This window comes from Leucopleurus acutus, assembly GCF_964270905.1.
Source record: "Leucopleurus acutus genome assembly, chromosome: 3".
Classification (NCBI taxonomy): Eukaryota; Metazoa; Chordata; class Mammalia; order Artiodactyla; family Delphinidae; genus Leucopleurus; species Leucopleurus acutus.
In genome coordinates, this window is record NC_139145.1 from 6,606,961 (window position 1) to 6,626,361 (window position 19,401).

The 19,401-nt window shown below is 38.8% G+C and overlaps 1 protein-coding gene across 1 annotated transcript; it reads right to left on the reverse strand.

Annotated features, from left to right (window-relative positions):
- Positions 1–639: 639 nt before the first annotated feature.
- LOC309959968 (olfactory receptor 7E24-like) lies at positions 640–1,357 on the reverse strand (the record flags this gene model as incomplete). Its single annotated transcript, XM_082836507.1, is given in 3 exon segments — positions 640–1,286; positions 1,289–1,337; positions 1,340–1,357. Coding segments are annotated over 3 exon segments (714 nt in total).
- Between the last annotated feature and the right edge of the window lie 18,044 nt (positions 1,358–19,401).

The window sequence follows — 19,401 nt, forward strand, 5'->3', positions numbered from 1 at the left end:
CTGAGCCTGCGCGTCGGAGCCTGTGCTCCGCAACGGGAGAGGCCACAGCAGTGAGAGGCCCGCGTACCGCAAAAAAAAAAAAAAAAAAAAAAAAAAAGAAATAACGGGGAAAACACATTGCCTGTTACTACAGTAGGCTCTTCATATCTTCCCCCTTTGACCTCTGATCTCTTTCAGATCTTGGGCATTCGTCCATGAGCAGTTAGGACACAAGGCATACAGGTCACCTTTGAGTGAAAGATCTGACTGGGATCAGTAGTTCTCAACCTTGGCCACACACTAGAACCACCTGAGTGGTTTTTTAAATCCTCATGCTCAGACCACACCCAAGTCCAGTTAAATCAGAATATCTGGTGGTGAGACCCAGTGGTCAGTACTTTTAAGCTTCCCAGATGATTTCGATGAAAGCCAAGGTTGAGAAGCAGTGACATGCATCCTCACACAGAGCTGCATTCACAGATTGAAAAATAGAATTTACTATGGAGAATACATAAGAGCTGTGGAAAACTTGTACATTTTCAATATATTAAAGGGAAATTAGTCATTTTTGAGGATGCTGGGGCTACCAAAGGTAAACTATAGAGTTTCCATAGATGTAACGAAATTCAGTCAAGGAGTAATTATGACACCCAAAGGATCCTAGAATTCTCCCCCAGTCACATTAAACCATAAAGAGAAGCAATATCCAAAAAAATACAGGACTATGTTATTGGTGAAAGTGTCAGAACAGGCAAGCTTGAGGAGCTGAGAAGGGTCACAGAAGAAATTAGAAATTTCCACATTCTTAAAGCAGGCAACTTGTAACACAATCAAATTGTGCACCTGGGAGTCCAAAAAGCTAACAAAAAATGACACCAAAACTAAAATGCAACAGAGGCGCGGGTTCATGATGATCTGGTAGCACAGTGGGTGACAGATGGCCACAAACCTGTCATAAGCCATTGCAGTCAGAAGCATACCATCCATACACACAAAAAGGATAAAAAAAGACATCTGTGTCAGGCAGGCTTCATAGGAGATGACTCTGCTATGAGTTTGGATGTTCACGATCATCTTGGGGACAGTGGTGGAGATGAAACTGATGTCAACCAAGGACAGGTTGAAGAGGAAGAAGTACATGGGGGTGTGGAGGTGGGGGTCAGAGGTAACAGCCAGGATGATGAGCAGGTTCCCCAATATGGTGACCAGGTACAAGGACAGGAACAGGATAAAGAGCAAAGGCTGCAGTTCTGGATCATCAGAGAGGCCTGTGAGGAAGAATTCTGAGACACTTGTTACATTTCCAGTTCTGTGTAGCTTAGACACCTTTGGAAAAAAAAAGACGGCTGGAAAAAAAAGGAAACAAGTATATGGGCATGCGGCACTGTGTCCGTATTTTGGATTCAAGCAATTCATTTCTAAGATCATACACCTCAGCACCTTCAGCAATATTTCTCCGTGTGACAAATTCTATCTGCTTAGAACTGTTTCCTCATCGGTTTCTGTGTTTTTCACCTCTGTCTATTCACTCTTTCTTTATAAAACTTCACTGAAAAGTGAACGGAAACAAGAACATTAGAGGTAATAAATTCATGATCTCAGTTAAATACAACCTACTTTAGAAATAATACAGAATGTGAAATTCCCTTCCCTCTTTATGAAAAAATATAATTTGAATTTAAGAAATTAAGCCATAAAAAAGAAATTAAGCCATAGATATATAAATCTTATTTTACTCAAATAAAATTCTAGATATTTCTTTTATTTAGAATATTTATAAATCTCTATGAAATGAGAGAGTGTGTCATCTGGATTCTAAATTAAAAATGAAGGTCCATAATCAGAAAACATTTTTATGTGATATTCAGAGTTTTATCATTGGTTTCTCTGTCTTCCCTCCTTCACGAAATAAGTAATTACTCAAACATCAGCGTTGTGTTTTAAAAGTTATTAAGTATATACTTCATATCTTTGACTTTGGTGGACTTCAAATTTTGATCAGTGTGGTTTATTTAAGTACACATGATCAATCATACAGCATTGGTGACTTGGAATGTGGTGTTAGTGTATAGAGCATTGTCAGTGATTAAACGGTAATAAAATTTAAGAAACCCTCTTGAAATATTTTATTTTATACAAGGTTATTTGTTTCAACCCAATACCATGTTGGTAAAATGTCTGATGTGTGAGACCACTTTACTTTTTGTGGACTCTATTCTGTGCTGGGATAGTAGTAGTAGGATAATACTACTTCATTGTTTTCCTTTTTTTCAATTTATTGAAGTATGATTAACAAAATTGTACATATTTGGATTGTGAAGGTTTTTAAAAGATGTTCAAAATGATGATTTAATACACATAGATATTGGGAATGATTACCAAAATCAAGTTAATTAACATACCTGTCACCTCACATAGTTTCTACTTGTGTGTGTGTAGTAACAGTTAAGCAGATCTCTCTTAGCAGATTTCAAGACTACAATACAGAATTATTAACAAGTCATCAGGCTGTATATTAGATCCCCAGAACTTATTCATTTTATAACTGAAAGCTTGTACCCTTTGACCAACATCTCCCCACTTTCTCTACCACCTTCTCCTCACAACTACAGTTCTAATCTGTGGTTTTCAGAATTTGATTTTCTTAGCTTGCAAACATAAGTGAGATCATACAGTATCTGACTATGTCTGGTGTATGTATTTCAATAAGCATAATATTCTCCAGGTCCATCCATGTTGTCACAAATGGCAGGATTTCCTTCTTTTTATGGCTGAATAATATTCCTTTGTTAATATATACACGCCACAGTTTCTTTCAAGAAAATGAAGAGTTCCCTTAAACTCCACAACCTCATCAACATTCTTTATGGTTTTTTTTTCAATAATAGCTATCCTAACAGATGTGAGGTGATATTTGATTTAGGTTTTGACTTGTGTTTCCTGATACTAACTGATGTTGAGCGCTTTTTCATATACCTGGTGGTCTTGTTCTCATCATAAACCTTCCTATTTATGGAGGGTTTAGGAGTTCAGCACCAGGGAAGGTCCCACAGCTGGGTCTGAACCCAGCCTTCTGATGTAGATGCAGCAGATTTTCATGTCAATTCTTCCTGATACAGGGATTGCAATTCCTTGTCTTCTCCTACCTGAAGGTAACTCGGTTTAATTATTTTGGCATGTCACACTATGATTTAATCTAGAATTATTCAAAATAAGTACTGTAAACACAGTTGGGCAGTTTCCTTATCTATGAAATTATGATAATAATTGAACCTACCTAGTAGGAGTATTGGAAGATTTTTTTTAATTATTAATATTGCTTAGACCAATGGTTTTCATCTCCAGTTGATTGGTAATTTACGTGTGCTTATTTTAAAGTTCACAGGTACCCTGGTCTCAGCCTAGGACCTATTTCAGAATCTCTGCATGTGCGTTTCTTGGTCACCCTAATGTCAAGCTGGACTTGATAAATACCACTTAGAATATTGCCTAACACTTATAAAAATTTCCATTAATATTACCTATTATTAGTCTCATCAATAACCAACACCTATTTTTAAATATAAACATTTAATAATATTTCCTTCAGATCTCAGCTTTTATAGAGATTTGCACATTTACTCATAAAAAGGGACTTTCTTGGTATCTAGCTCAATCCCATTCCTCTATATAACTGGCCCCCAAAAGCAACCATTGTCATGAAGTTGATGGGTATATTCCCTGTCAGTGCTTCTGTAATGTCAATATTCATTTATGTATCTAAACTGCATTCTTAAAATCTTCCCTAAACAGAATACTACACATATTTCCTCTGAAATGTGCTTGTTTACCACAGCTTTGTGGTTAAGTCTCTTTGTGAAGTACATACAATTACTTCAAACATTTACCCAATGAACATTATTACATAAGGGAAAACATCCTTTACTTTATAAATTTATATTTATACATATAATTATAACAAATTTATATTTCACATATATTTAAAATGTAACAATATAATATAATGTATTTTCACTATTAAATAAATATTTAATTTACATTACATATTTTATAGTATACTATTATTTATATCATTTTCTTCTTACAACAATCCTATGAAAATTCTGTACCTTGCTCATATGGTATCATACAAATGAGAATTTGTATATAATATGAGAGTGGTGGCTAGTTGTGCAGTCTCTAAGAATTGATGCATGTTCAGTTTTACTAATGTTGTCTGTATTTGTTTCAATGCAAATATCATTTTCTATCAACCACATCATCATTTGTTAAGATATCATTTGAAAATATTCCTGAGGTCTATCTTGTGACAATGTTATGATATCTGCACGTGACATTTTCATATTATACAGGAAATTGTTTCAACCTTAGATTTCAAAACTGGACTGCACAACATCACTATTTACAGAAAATCCTATAATCCATCATGTTAGTGCCATTCTGGCCCCTGTGAACTACTGGTGCTTTCCTGTAATTCACAGATAGACTCACTGAACCAAAGAGGATGAATCAATTCTTCTACCTTCATTTCACATTCTGAGCCAACAAACTAGGTTAGAAAAGAAACGCTATTTAGCTACAGTGGAGATGACTGAGAACTGGTGCAGGAATAAGCAAATCAAGGATTGAGTCCTGGATTTTTCACCCCATGTATGTGGAGTGTGTATACACTTCTCCTCCTCTCTATGCTTCTGTACCTTCCTGGAAAAAAAGTCTAATACCCAGCACTACACCATGTGTGGCACTTAAGGGATGTTTGTAACTTATAAATATTGGGTCATTTTTATAAAGAATGTCAATCATTATTCAGATAGTATGTTTATTAATTAAATATAATCCCCAAAATTTAATAATGTTTTATATGGCAGAAAAGATCGAAGCCTTTCCTGGCTCAGGACACTGGAGCATGGAATGATATGAAATCCTAAAATGTGTCTCAGCCCGTGCATTAAGATGTGTCGTCCCCTCCATTTCTGACTCTTTTTTCCCTATACTTATGAAAATTTCTGCAATGGCTTTTCAATGATTGAATCCTGCATATGCTATTAAATGAAAAGAAAATATGTCCCTTAGAAAGTCCATGACATAGACAGATACAAGCACTATTTTATCTTATCTCTATTCCTATGCGACATTCTGAAAAAGATGAAAACACCAGCATGAATGGTCCACCGTGTGGAAACTATATTGCCCACACGGTTTATTCAACACTTAACAGTTTTCTTTTTTTTTAAATCCTTGGTGCCTCTTCTGTGCCAACAAGGTATAGGCTCTGGGGAATCAGAAATAAATGAGCCTCAGTCATTTCTTTTCATCTATGAAGAATGTACTTGTATAAAATAAAATAAAGTGTCCTGTCAAGGATGTAGGGAAACCATAACATCAGATCAACAGATATTTAAGTCTAATGACACGAGCATTAGCTTTATCATTATTAGTAACAAAATATCAAAAATGTATTTTGCCTTTTCTTTATGCATCCATCACAGAGCTATTGCATAGAGGGCGACCATTATTTTTTTAGTCCTGATTCAGTGGGTTTGAATCAATGAGGAATCGACTCAGTTGACAATACTAAGTCTCATGGATTCTAAGAAATTGTCCCATAACACACTAAGAATTAGTGGAGCATACACGATTCAAAATTAAGTTTTGTTTTTTTAAACATCTTTATTGGACTATAATTGCTTTACAATGGTGTGTTTAGTTTCTGCCAGAGCCCCCGAATCAGCTGCTCCAAAATTAAGTTTTTATTCTCCTAAGTTCCATGCCCTAAATGTCATTGTTTTCAGACTTTCTGAAAGTTTTAAGCAGAGGTACAGCAGTCTAACCACAGACGCATCTTGGGCAGATTTTTAAAACTGTTTTCATTTTCCTGCATAGGAATGAACCTTAAGACTCTGATTTTATGTCTCCTTTCATGATTGAGTCAGACGATTATAAGTACAGAGGAGAAGGTGGACAGGTGACGTGAAATCCAGGAACAGGGTCAACAGAGAGACCTACCCTGAAATGTCAGGTGCCGATTATTTCTATGACCTCACCTGTGTTCTTAGACATCCTTCCTATAGTTGATGCAGCAAGTGCTACCTACTGCCCTCCCCTGTGTCCTCCAGAAAACTCCAAATAGGAAGGGCAAAGTGAGCAGGGAATCTCTACCAGGACTGACAGGAAAGTAACATGACTGTTTGGGATGGCAGGGCTAAAACTGCCCAGATGCCCTGTGTCTGGACTCAGTCTGCCCAGAATGACTGGCTTCAACACTTTCTAACTCATGACCTGGTACCTGTTACATAAAATGCTGTGCTTCTTTCCTCTTACTATAATAATACTTAGGTGTGCACTTATAATTTGGGAGAAATTATGCAGGTGTAATCAAACAAGAAACATAAAAGTCATACCTCAGAGCCTGACACTTAGGAAGCCTTCAATAACATAACATAACATAACATAACATAACATAACATAACATAACATAACATAACATCATAACTGATGTTATGGTTCATGTCATCCTCCTCATCCTTATTGCCACTTTCATAACTATTTGAAGTGCTTAGGGGGAAGGTTCCAGAGACCCATTTGCTGCTACAGTGGGGGAGATGCCAGCCAGAGCCAGAACCAGTGAGGGTGGAAGCAGATCTCTGAATGAGAGTTCTCACACCCCAACCAGAACAAAGAACGTTAAGCTTCAAAAGCCGTTATTCCAAAACTGTTTGTATTCGTGCCCTCTCATCTTTCTATACCAAATATCACATTTGTCCTCTTGAGGAGGAAATCCCAACCAGAACCAAGCACATAAATGTCATAGGGCTCTAATCTGAAATTTGTATACTGGTGTCCCCCCAACTGTCTGTCCCAACTGCCATGTTTGTCTTGTTGAGGAAAAAATCATGCTCCCAACACTCCCTTCATCCATCACTTTCTCCCTCAGCACTTACTGGGCTGGGCTGCATCTCTGCTGGAGCATGACCAAGGAGCACAGATTCACTGCCCCTCTCCTGCCTGCTGTGTGATGAAGTCTCAGGGTGTGCCCTCAGGACTGGCAGGAAGACAGGCTCAGGCTGGGACCTTCTGATACTGCTTCCTACAAAGGATGGAGACACAGGTGGGGAGCCACAATGTTAGAACTGGCCAATTAATGAGCTGAAGACACTGGCCAATTATTTACAATGGTATGACCTTAGGGCTCAATGTCCAAAGCTCATAATTAGCCAGTTGGTCCACATTGTCCCAATCTCTGGAGACTTGCTAATATTCACGGAACAGAAAAAGGATAAAAGTGAATGTCCTGGGAAGGATCTAGGTCCCTCTTCTCCTCAAGAGGAAATTCACCCGTACTCTTCCTTCTTACTTCTAACTTGCAGGATTCTAACATAAAACTCAGACTTTTTTTCTCAGTTTAACCACTCAATGTGTGGTTTTGTTATCTACAAATCCATTGTATCGATCATGAAATCTATGCAGCACTAGGTCTATACCAAGGATGTGATACTTTCCATTTTCACAGTTAATATTTGTCTCTAAGGATAACTTCTTATTTTCATTTCTTTACCCTCGCTCAGCTGGCATTAGATATGGTAGAGATTACTGGGTTGGACTTCTTTCTTTCCTTTTTTTTTGTGTGTGTGTGCTAATTTGAATGAATCTTCATTTCTAAGTTTTTTCTCTAAATGAATTACATTGGCATATTAGAAAACTATTGACTTTTATTCTTTAATACCTGATACTTTAATTAAATATTTCAGTGGGCCTCCCAGAAGGTTGCAGTCAACATCAGCCAGGGCTGCAAGGCATCTCAAAACTGGATCAGCAGATGTCCACTTTCAAGCACACTCACGAGGCTGTTGGTAGGATTCACCTGTTCACAGAATATTGTCCAGAGAATTCTTTCAGTTCCTTGACACATGGCCTCTGGGTTGGGCAGTTGTTTTTTATCAATATAAGCCATCAAGAATGCAAGAGAGAGGCAGCAAGAAGAAAGCCAGATTTTTTTTTACTCTATTCTCAGCAGGGACTTCCCAACCTTTCTTCCACATTCTCATTGTTGGAAGTGGGTCTCTATGTACATCTCACCCTCAATGGGAGTAAGATACACAAAGCAATGAAAACCAGGAGTTGGGATCAGTGAGAGTATCTCAGATACTGCCCACCACACAGGGCTCATCCTCTGTAAAGACTATGTGCTCCAAGCAATTCAAGACTCAGGCCCTGTCCATCTACTTTTCAGCATATCCCCAAATTAGTCACACCACCATGATCTCAAAAAAATTCCCTGGACACAAACTAGCATATGGGTAGAACTTTCTCTCCATTGGGTACTGCATTTTGTACGACAGACCCCACTCTACTGCTTTAGGTCATGCAGTCTCAAGTAGACCCCCTTGTTTCTGATGCACTAGGAGAGCCCCTCTATCAACACCAAGCCAATCCACAGCTATTCCATGGCCAAACGTAACAAATGTTCCCAGTGAACATGATTTCTTCTAAGTAGAGATGAATCAACTCACTCCAGAATATATATTTTCATTAGATTTCATTGTGGTTTTAGATCTTTAAGACTTTAATAAGTAAAATGTGCTTGGGTTCACCTGTTTTTTTCTACTGTATAAAGTGGGATGTAGGTGGAAAGTGGAGTGATGTAACCTTCTAAATCCTGTCCATGCAGCCTTCCTGACTCAGAGACCTCTTTCTGAGGAAGGCAGAGATTGGTTTGTCATTGATATGAAGAAAACTTTATAACAAAATCAAATTGGATATGGAGAGAAGGATGTTATTTACCTTGTGGGGATAAGTGACAGGGTATTTTTAGGGTAGAGCACATGGTGGATAGGTACAGGTGGATATGAGAGGGAGAGACTATGTGTTGACATATTTAAAATAATTCATCCCCGGCAAAAATGTTTTACTAAAATGCAGTTATTTCATAGAGAGTAAAATGAATAACTTACTAGAGTCAATGACAAAGTTGAATTTATAGGAATTGGGATATTAAAACCAAAGGTAGTTATGTCTGTGCCCTATAATGTGATGTATGCTTTGTTCTTTTCCCAATTCCCAGTGCCCTCCCCCCCCCCCACCTCCATGGTGAGTATCCTTGGCCAAATACCAAGTGAACAAAGGTGGATTGGAGAGACTGGAGGTAAATGCTGCGGTCCTTTAATGTGTTTGGACCTTAGCAAAAATAATGTTAAAATGAAGTTATAGCATTGTGAGTAGAAAAGATCAGATATTAGGGTCACTGCCAAAGATGAGCGTACAAGAAGTGGTACATGAAAAACAGATATTGATGTTTATGCAGTACAATTCGTTATTTTTCTTTTTGTTTTTCTCAATTCCTCCACACATGATGAGTATCTTTGAAAGAACACAAACCTACTCACATTAATTTTTTGATGTGTAATTGGGAAATTTCTAAACTCACTTTTTTATCCCTTTATTATTTTTAGAACTTTTAAAACCCCATCCTTTAGTCTGTGAGTCTTAACCCCACAATAACAGGGGACATTTCTGCTTATCATAACTCAGTGCTGGCATCTAGTGGGTAGAGGTAAGGGGTGCTTTTAAATATCATACAATATACAGGACAGTCCCCTATGAAGAAGAATACAGACCAAAAATATCAATATTGTTGAGGTTGAGAAACCCTGGTCTAGACTGTTGAGGAATGATATTAAAATTTTTATCTAAAAAATTCCAATCAATCTCTATTATTTTATAATGACATTGAAAACATTATCTGAAATAAATCTCAATCTTTCTCCATTATTTTGCACTACTTAATGTTTTTTATTGTGGTCAAAGTTACATAACATGAATGTAAAAGAATGAAATTAGAACATTCTCGAACATCATGTACAAAAATAAACTCAAAATGGATTAAAGACTTAAATGTAAGACCGGGTACTAAAAATCTTTTAGAGGAAAATATATGCAGAACCCTCTTTGACATAAATCACAGCAATATTTTTTGGATCCATCTCCATCTTAAGCATTTTTAAATGTATAATTGTGTACACTTGACATTAAACACATTCACATTGTTGGGCAACCATCACCACCATCCATCTCCAGAACTTTTTCATCTTCCCAAACTGAATCTCTGTACCCATTAAATGCTAATGCTATTTCCTCCCTTCCTCCAGCCCCTGGATGCCACCATTCTATTTTCTGTCTCTTGCTACCTCATGTGAGTGGAATCATATAATATATATCCATTTGAAATATCTCAATTTTGACATTTCAAACTTGAATCTCTAATGTCCCCTTTCCTTCCCAAATTTGCTCCACCCACAGCCCTCCCTGTCTCAATAGATGCAATTCCATTTTTTCAGTTGTTCCGGCCCCAACCCTGGAGACATTCTTGTCTCCTCTCTTTCTCTCACACATGTATCCTGCCTGGAAGCAAATCCTTTTGGCTCTGCCTTCAAAATATAGCTCAACAGACCGATTCTCAACCCTCACACTGCTATCCCCACCTTGGTCCTACCCACCTATATCTCACCTAGCTTGCCTACAGGTAAACTCCAAGCAGGCTTCCTCACATCCTACAATCCACACTCAACCCAGCATCCAGAATAATCTTTTAAAATTCCTGATCATGTCATGTGTCTGCTCCCCCTCACTCGCTCTGCTCCAGCTACATTCCCCCCAGGCAACCTCCCACCTCAGGGCCTTTGTATTAACCTTACCCTCTGCCTGGGGCACTCTTTCCCCAGATGCCACTCACCTAAGTCATTCACCATCTTCACCAATGTAACTTTCTCAATGAGTTTACTAGGACCACCCTTTTTTTACTAGGACAACCTGTCCTCCCCATGCTCCTGATTCTCTTTATCCTGTGGTAGTTGAGCCTAAAATAATGATCGACTCATAGTAAATACTCATTAAAAATAGGTTTGATAAATTGAATAAGTGAATGTGGCTCTGAAGGGGCTGCCAGTCACATTGTCTCTTGACCACAGTTGATTTGTCCAGCGTGGAAAGAGGACATGATTGTACCAATCAGAATTCTTTTCTGATATAGATATAGATATAGATATAGATATAGATATAGATATAGATATAGATATAGATATAGATATAGATATAGATATAGATATAGATATATGTTTTTAGTCCTGAGCAGCTAAGTTGAATCCAGTTCCTCTTTAGTAGTGAAGCTACCAGGTATGAGTGGTGAGAGCTGCTGAAGCTGAATCTGACCTCTGTACACCGAAAACCGAATTAAAACTTGGAGACAGAGTTTTGGGTGAAGTAGAAAAGAATAGCTTTATTGCTTTGCCAGACAAAGGGGGCCACAGCAGGCTAATGCCCTCAAAACTGTGTGTCCCAACCTGGAGTGGGTAGTGAGGAGTTTTACAATATGGTTCAAAGAGGGCATGATCAGCTCCTGGACATTCTTCTGATTGGTTGACGGTGAAGTGAGAGTCACTGTCATCAACCTTCTGGTTCCAATCGATCTGAGGTCTATGTGCCTGTGGGCAGCACACAGTTAAGTTCTTCCACCTGGTGGGGTTTTCAGTATCTGCAAAACAACTCAAAGATATTGTTATGTATATTCCTGCTCAAAGGCTGCACTATTGTTTCTTTTTTATTTTAAATCATCTATATTTAAAAAAATAATACTTGAGACACAAACATATCTGTTTTACCTATTAAGTATTTTTACAGGAAAATATGATGATAGATTATCTTTAATTTAAATCTCCTCTTTTAAAAACAGTTTTTAAACATCTTTATTGGAGTATAATTGCTTTACAATGGTGTGATACTTTCTGCTCTATAACAAAGTGAATCAGCTATATGTACACATATATCCCCATATCCCCTCCCTCTTGCTTCTCCCTCCCTGCCTCCCTATCCACCCCTCTAGGTGGTCACAAAGCACCAAGCTAATCTTTCTGTGCTAGGCAGCTGCTTCCCACTAGCTATCTATTTTATATTTGGTAGTGTATATATGTCAGTGCCACTCTCTAACTTCGTCCCAGCTTACCCTTTCCCCTCCCCATGTCCTCAAGTCCATTCTCTACATCTGCGTCTTTATTCCTGTCCTGCCCCTAGGTTCTTCAGAACAATTTTTTTTTTAGATTCCATATATATGTGTTAGCATACTGTATTTGTTTTTCTCTTTCTGATTTACTTCACTCTGTAGGACAGATTCTAGATCCATCCACTTCAAGACAAATAACTCAATTTCATTTCTTTTTATGGCTGAGTAATATTCCATTGTATACATATGCCACATCTTCTTTATCCATTCATCTATAGATGGACACTTAGGTTGTTTCCATGTCCTGGCTATTGTAAATAGAGCTGCAATGAACTTTGTGGTACATGACTCTTTTTGAATTATGGTTTTCTCAGGGTATATACCCAGTAGTGAGATTGCTGGGTCGTATGGTAGTTCTATTTGTAGTTTTTTAAGGAACCTCCATACTGTTCTCCATAGTGGCTGTATCAGTTTACATACCCACCAACAGTGCAAGAGGGTTCCCTTTTCTCCACACCCTCTCCAGAACTTATTGTTTGTAGATTTTTTGATGATGGCCATTCTGACCGGTGTGAGGTGAACCTCATTGCAGTTTTGATTTGCATTTCTCTAATGATTACTGATGTTGAGCATCCTTTCATGTGTTTGTTGGCAATCTGTGTATCTTCTTTGGAGAAATGTCTATTGAGGTATTCTGCCCATTTTTGGATTGGGTTGTTTGTTTTTTGATATTGAGCTGTATGAGCTGCTTGTATGTTTTGGAGATTAATCCTTTGTCAGTTGCTTCGTTTGCAAATATTTTCTCCCTTTCCGAGCGTTGTCTTTTCATCTTGATTATCATTTCCCATGCTGTGCAAAAGCTTTTAAGTTTCATTAGGTCCCATTTGTTTTTGGTTTTGTTTTTATTTCCATTTCTCTAGGAAGTGGGTCAAAAAGGATCTTGCTGTGATTTATGTCATAGTGTGTTCTGCCTGTTTTCCTCTAAGAGTTTTTAGTGTCTGGCCTTACATTTAGGTCTCTAATCCATTTTGAGTTTATTTTTGTGTATGGTGTTAGGCAGTTTTCTAATTTCATTCTTCTACAAGTAGCTGTCCAGCTTTCCCAGCACCACTTATTGAAGAGGCTGTCTTTTCTCCACTGTATATTCTTGCCTCCTTTATCAAAGATAAGGTGACCATATGTGCATGGATTTATCTCTGGGTTTCTATCCTGTTCCATTGATCTATATTTCTGTTTTTGTGCCAGTACCATACTGTCTTGATGACTGTAGCTTTGTAGTATCGTCTTAAGTCAGGGAGCCTGATTCCTCCAGGTTCGTTTTTCTTTCTCAAGATTGCTTTTGCTATTCGCGGTCTTTTGTGTTTCCACACAAATTGTGAAATTTTTTGTTCTAGTTCTGTGAAAAATGCCAGTGGTAGTTTGATAGGGATTGCATTGAATCTGTAGATTGCTTTGGGTAGTACAGTCATTTTCACAATGTTGATTCTTCCAATCCAAGAACATGGTATATCTCTCCATCTATTTGTGTCATCTTTAATTTCTTTCATAAGTGTCTTATAGTTTTCTGCATACAGGTCTTTTGTCTCCTTAGATAGGTTTATTCCTAGGTATTTTATTCTTTTTGTTGCAGTGGTAGATAGGAGTGTTTCCTTAATTTCTCTTTCAGATTTTTCATCATTAGTTTATAGGAATGTAAGAGATTTCTGTGCATTAATTTTATATCCTGCTACCTTACAAAATTCATTGATTAGCTATAGTAGTTTTCTGGTAGCATCTTTAGGATTCTCTATGTGGAGTATCATGTCACCTGCAAACAGTGACAGCTTTACTTCTTCATTTTGGATTTGGTTTCCTTTTATTTCTTTTTCTAGTCTGCCTGCTGTGGCTAAAGCTTCCAATACTATGTTGAATAACAGTTGTGAGAGTGGACAACCTTGTATTGTTCCTGATATAGAGGAAATGATTTTAGTTTTTCACCATTGCAAACGATGTTGGTTGTGGGTTTGTCATATATGGCCTTATAATTATGTTGAGGTAAGTTCCCTCTATGCCTACTTTCTGGAAGGTTTTTAACATAATTGGGTGTTGAATTTGTCAAAAGCTTTTTCTGCATCTGTTGAGATGATCACATGGTTTTTCTCCTTCAATTTGTTAATATAGTGTATCACATTGATTGATTTGCATATATTGAAGAATCCTTGCATTTCTGGGATAAACCCCACTAGATCATGGTATATGATCCTTTTAATTTGCTGTTGGATTCTGTTTGCTTGCATTTTGTTGAGGATTTTTGCATCTATGTTCATCAGTGATATTGACCTGTAGTTTTCTTTCTTTGTGACATCTTTGTCTGGTTTTGGTATCAGGGTGATGGTGGCTTCATAGAATGAGTTTAGGAATGTTCCTCCCTCTGCTATATTTTGGAAGAGTTTGAAAAGGATAGGTATTAGCTCTTCTCTAAATGTTTCATAGAATTTGCCTGTGAAGCCATCTGGTCCTGGGGTTTTGTTTGTTTGAAGATTTTTAATCACAGTCTCAATTTCAGTGCTGGTGATTGGTCTGTTTATATTTTCTACTTCTTCCAGGCTCAGTCTCAGAAGGTTGTGCTTTTCTAAGAATTTGTCCATTTCTTCCAGGCTGTCCATTTTATTGGCATATAATTGCTTGTAGTAATCTCTCATGGTTCTTTGTATTTCTGCAGTGTCAGTTGTTCCTTCTCCTTTTTCATTTCTAATTCTATTGATTTGAGTCTTCTCCCTTTTTTTCTTGATGAGTCTGGCTAATGGTTTATCAATTTTGTTTATCTTCTCAAAGAACCAGCTTTAATTTTATTGATCTTTGCTATTGTTTCCTTCATTTCTTTTTCATTTATTTCTGATCTGATATTTATGATTTCTTTCCTTCTGCTAACTTTGGGGGGTTTTTTTGTTCTTCTTTCTCTAATTGCTTTAGTGCAAGGTTAGGTTGTTTATTTGAGATGTTTCTTAAGGTAGTATTGTACTGCTATAAACTTCCCTCTTAGAACTGCTTTTGCTGCATCCCATAGGTTTTGTGTCATTGTGTTTTCACTGTCATTTGTTTTTAGGTATTTTTTGGTTTCCTTTTTGAGTTCTTCAGTGATTTCTTGGTTATTAAGTAGTGTATTGTTTAGCCTCCATGTGTTTGTAGTTTTTACAGATATTTTCCTGTAATTGATATCTAGTCTCATAGCGTTTTGGTCGGAAAAGATACTTGATATGATTTCAATTTTCCTAAATTTACCAAGGCTTGATTTGTGACCCAAGATATGATCTATCCTGGAGAATGTTCCATGAGCACATGAGAAGAATGTGTATTCTGTTGTTTTTGGATGGAATGTCCTATAAATATCAATTAAGTCTATCTTGTTTAATGTATCATTTAAAGCTTGTGTTTCCTTATTTATTTTCATTTTGGATGATCTGTCCATTGGTGAAAGTGGGGTGTTAAAGTCCCCTACCATGATTGTGTTGCTGTCAATTTCCCCTTTTATGGCTGTTAATATTTGCCTTATGTATTGAGTTGCTCCTATGTTGGGTGCATAAATATTTACAATTGTTGTATCTTCTTCTTGGATTGATCCCTTGAACATTATGTAGTGTCCTTCTTTGTCGCTTGTAATAGTCTTTGTTTTAAAGTCTATTTTGTCTGATATGAGAATTGCTACTCCACCTTTTTTTAAATTTCCATTTGCATGGCATATCTTTTTCTATCCCCTCACTTTCAGTCTGTATGTGTCCCTAGGTCTGAGGCGGGTTTCTTGTAGAAAGCCTGTATCCAGGTGTTGTTTTTGTATGTCTATGTCTTTTGGTTGGAAAATTTAATCCATTTACATTTAAGGTAATTATTGATATGTATGTTCCTATTACCAGTTTCTTAATTGTTTTGGGTTTGTTATTGTAGGTCTTTTCCCTCTCTTGTGTTTCCTGCCTAGAGAAGTTCCTTTAGCATTTGTTGGGAAGCTGGTTTGGTGGTGCTGAATTCCCTTAATTTTGCTTGTCTGTAAAGGTTTTAATTTCTCCATCAAATCTGAATGAGATCCTTGCTGGGTAGAGTAATCTTGGTTGTAGGTTTTTCTCCTTCATCACTTTAAATATGTCCTGTCACTCCTTTATGGCTTGTAGAGTTTTTGCTGAAAGATCAGCTGTTAACCTTATGGGGATTCCCTTGTGTGTTATTTTTCCCTTGCTGCTTTTAATATTTTTTCTTTGTATTTAATTTTTGATAGTTTTATTAATATGTGTCTCAGCACGTTTCTCCTTGGATTTATCCTGTATGGGACTCTCTGTGCTTCCTGGACTTGATTAACTATTTCCTTTTCTGCATTAGGGAAGTTTTAAACTATAATCTCTTCAAATATTTTTTCAGTCCCTTTCTTTTTCTCTTCTTCTTCTGGGACCCCTATAATTCGAATGTTGGTGCGTTTAGTGTTGTCCCAGCGGTCTCTGAGACTGTCCTCAATTCTTTTCATTCTTTTTCTGTTATTCTGCTCTGCAGTAGTTATTTCCACTATTTTATCTTCCAGGTCACTTATCCGTTCGTCTGCCTCAGTTATTCTGCTATTGATCCCTTCTAGAGAATTTTAAATTTCATTTACTTTGTTATTCATCACTGTTTGTTTGCTCTTTCATTCTTCTAGTTCTTTGTTAATTGTTTCTTGTATTTTCTCCATTCTATTTCCAAGATTTTGGATCATCTTTACTATCATTATTCTGAATTCTTTTTCAGGTAGACCGCCTATTTCCTCTTCATTTGTTAAGTCTGGTGGGTTTTTGCCTTGCTCCTTCATCTGCTGTGTGTTTCTCTGTCTTCTCATTTTGCTTAACTTACTGTGTTTGGGGTCTCCTTTTCGCAGGCTGCAGTTTCATAGTTCCCATTGTTTTTGGTGTCTGTTCCCAGTGGCTAAGGTTGGTTCAGTGGGTTGTGTAGGCTTCCTGGTGGAGGGGACTAGTGCCTGTCTTCTGGTGGATGAGGCTGGATCTTGTCTTTCTGGTGGGCAGGTCCACATATGGTGGTGTGTTTCAGGCTGTCTGTGGCCTTATTATGATTTTAGGCAGCCTCTCTGCTAATGGAAGGTGCTGTGTTCCTGTCTTGCTAGTTGTTTGTCATAGGGTGTCCAGCACTGTAGCTTGCTGGTCATTGAGTGGAGCTGGATCTTGGCGTTGAGATGGAGATCTCTGGGAGATGTTCGCTGTTTGATATCACATGGAACTGGGAGGTCTCTTGTGGACCATTGTCCTGAACTTGGCTCTCCCACTTCAGAGGCACAGCCCTGACACCTGGCTGGAGCACCTAGAGCCTGTCATCCACACAGCTTAGAATAAAAGGGAGAGAAGAAAGAAAGAAAAGAAAGAAAGAAAGAAAGAAAGAAAGAAAGAAAGAAAGAAAGAAAGAAAGAAAAGATAAAATAAAATAATGTAAAATAAAAGTTATTAAAATAAAAAATAATTATTAAAAATTTTGTTAAAGTAATAAGAAAATTTTTTTTAAAAATAAAATATTTAAAAAAAGAAAGAAAGAAGAGAGCAACCAAACCAGAAAACAAATCCACCAATGATAACAAGTGCTAAAAACTATACTAAAAAAAACCCAAAAAAACAGACAGACAGAACCCTAGGACAAATGGTAAAAGCAAAGCTATACAGACTGCAAGCATACACATACATACCCCCAAAAAGAGAAAAAGGGGGAAAAAATATATATTGTTGCTCCCAAAGCCCACCTCCTCAGTTTAGGATGATTCATTGTCTATTCAGGTATTCCACAGATGCAGGGGACATCAAGTTGATTGTGGAGATTTAATCCGCTGCTCCTGAGGCTGCTGGGAGAAATTTCCCTTTCTCTTTGTTCGCACAGCTCCTGGGGTTCAGCTTTGGATTTGGACCTGCCTCTGCATGTAGGTCACCTGAGGGCATCTGTTCTTCGCTCAGACTGGACGGGGTTAAAGCAGCAGCTGATTTGGGGGCTGTGGCTCACTCAGGCCGGGGAGCGGGAGGGGCAAGGATGCGGGGCGAACCTGCGGCGGCAGAGGCCGGAGTGACATTGCACCAGCCTGAGGCGCCGTGTGTTCTCCTGGGGAAGTTGTCCCTGGATCCCGGGACCCTGGCAGTGGCGGGCTGCACAGGCTCCCAGGAGGGGAGGTGTGGAGAGTGACCTGTGCTTGCACACAGGCTTCTTGGTGGCTGCAGCAGCAGCCTTAGCTTCTCATGCCTGTCTCTGGGGTCCGCCCTGTTAGCTGCGGCTCGCGCCCGTCTCTGGAGTTCCTTTAAGCATTGCTCTGAATGCCCTCTCCTCTCGCACCAGGAAACAAAGAGGCAAGAAAAAGTCTCTTGCCTCTTCGGCAGGTCCAGACTTTTCCCCGGAATCCCTCCCGGCCAGCCGTGGCGCACTAACCCCCTGCGGGCTGTGTTCACACCACCAACCCCAGTCCTCTCCCTGCGCTCCGACCGAAGCCTGAGCCTCAGCTCCCAGCCCCCCGCCCGCCCCGGCGGGTGAGCAGACAAGCCTCTCGGGCTGGTGAGTGCTGGTCGGCACCGATCCTCTGTGCGGGAATCTGTCTGCTTTGCCCTCCGCACCCCTGTTGCTGTGTTCTCCTCCGCGGATCCGAAGCTTCCCCCCTCTGCCACCCACAGTCTCCGCCTGCGAAGGGACTTCTTAGTGTGTGGAAACCTTTCTTCCTTCACAGCTCCCTCCCACTGGTGCAGGTCCCGTCCCTATTCTATTGTCTCTGTTTTTTCTTTATTCTTTTGCCCTACCCAGGTACGTGGGGGAGTTTCTTGCCTTTTGGAAGGTCTGAGGTCTTCTGCCAGCATTCAGTAGGTGTTCTATAGTAGTTGTTCCACATGTAGATGTATTTCTGACGTATTTGTGGGGAGTAAGGTGATCTCCATGTCTTACTCTTCCGCCATCTTGAAGCTCCTCCTGATTCCATTTATTTAAAATTCTAGAAAATGTAAAAAAATCTATAGTGACAGAAATCCAATCAGTGGTTGCCTGATGGGAAAGGCAGAGGGTTGTCAAGGAGGAATTGCGTTGGACAAAGAGGAAACTTCTGGGGCTGATGAATACGTTTATTATCTTGAGTAAGGTGGTGGTTTTTTTTTTTTTTTTTTTGCGGTACGCAGGCCTCCCACTGTTGTGGCCTCTCCCGTTGCAGAGCACAGGCTCCAGATGCACAGGTCCAGCGGCCGTGGCTCACAGGCCCAGCCGCTCCACGGCATGTGGGATCCTCCTGGACCGGGGCATGAACCCGTGTTCCCTGCATTGGCAGGCGGACTCCCAACCAGTGCGCCAGCAGGGAGGCCCAAGGTGGTGGTTTTATAAGTATATACACATGTGAAAACTTATTAAATCATGTGGCTTACTGTATATCAATTATACCTCAACAAAGCTCTTAAAAATGTACTTATGGT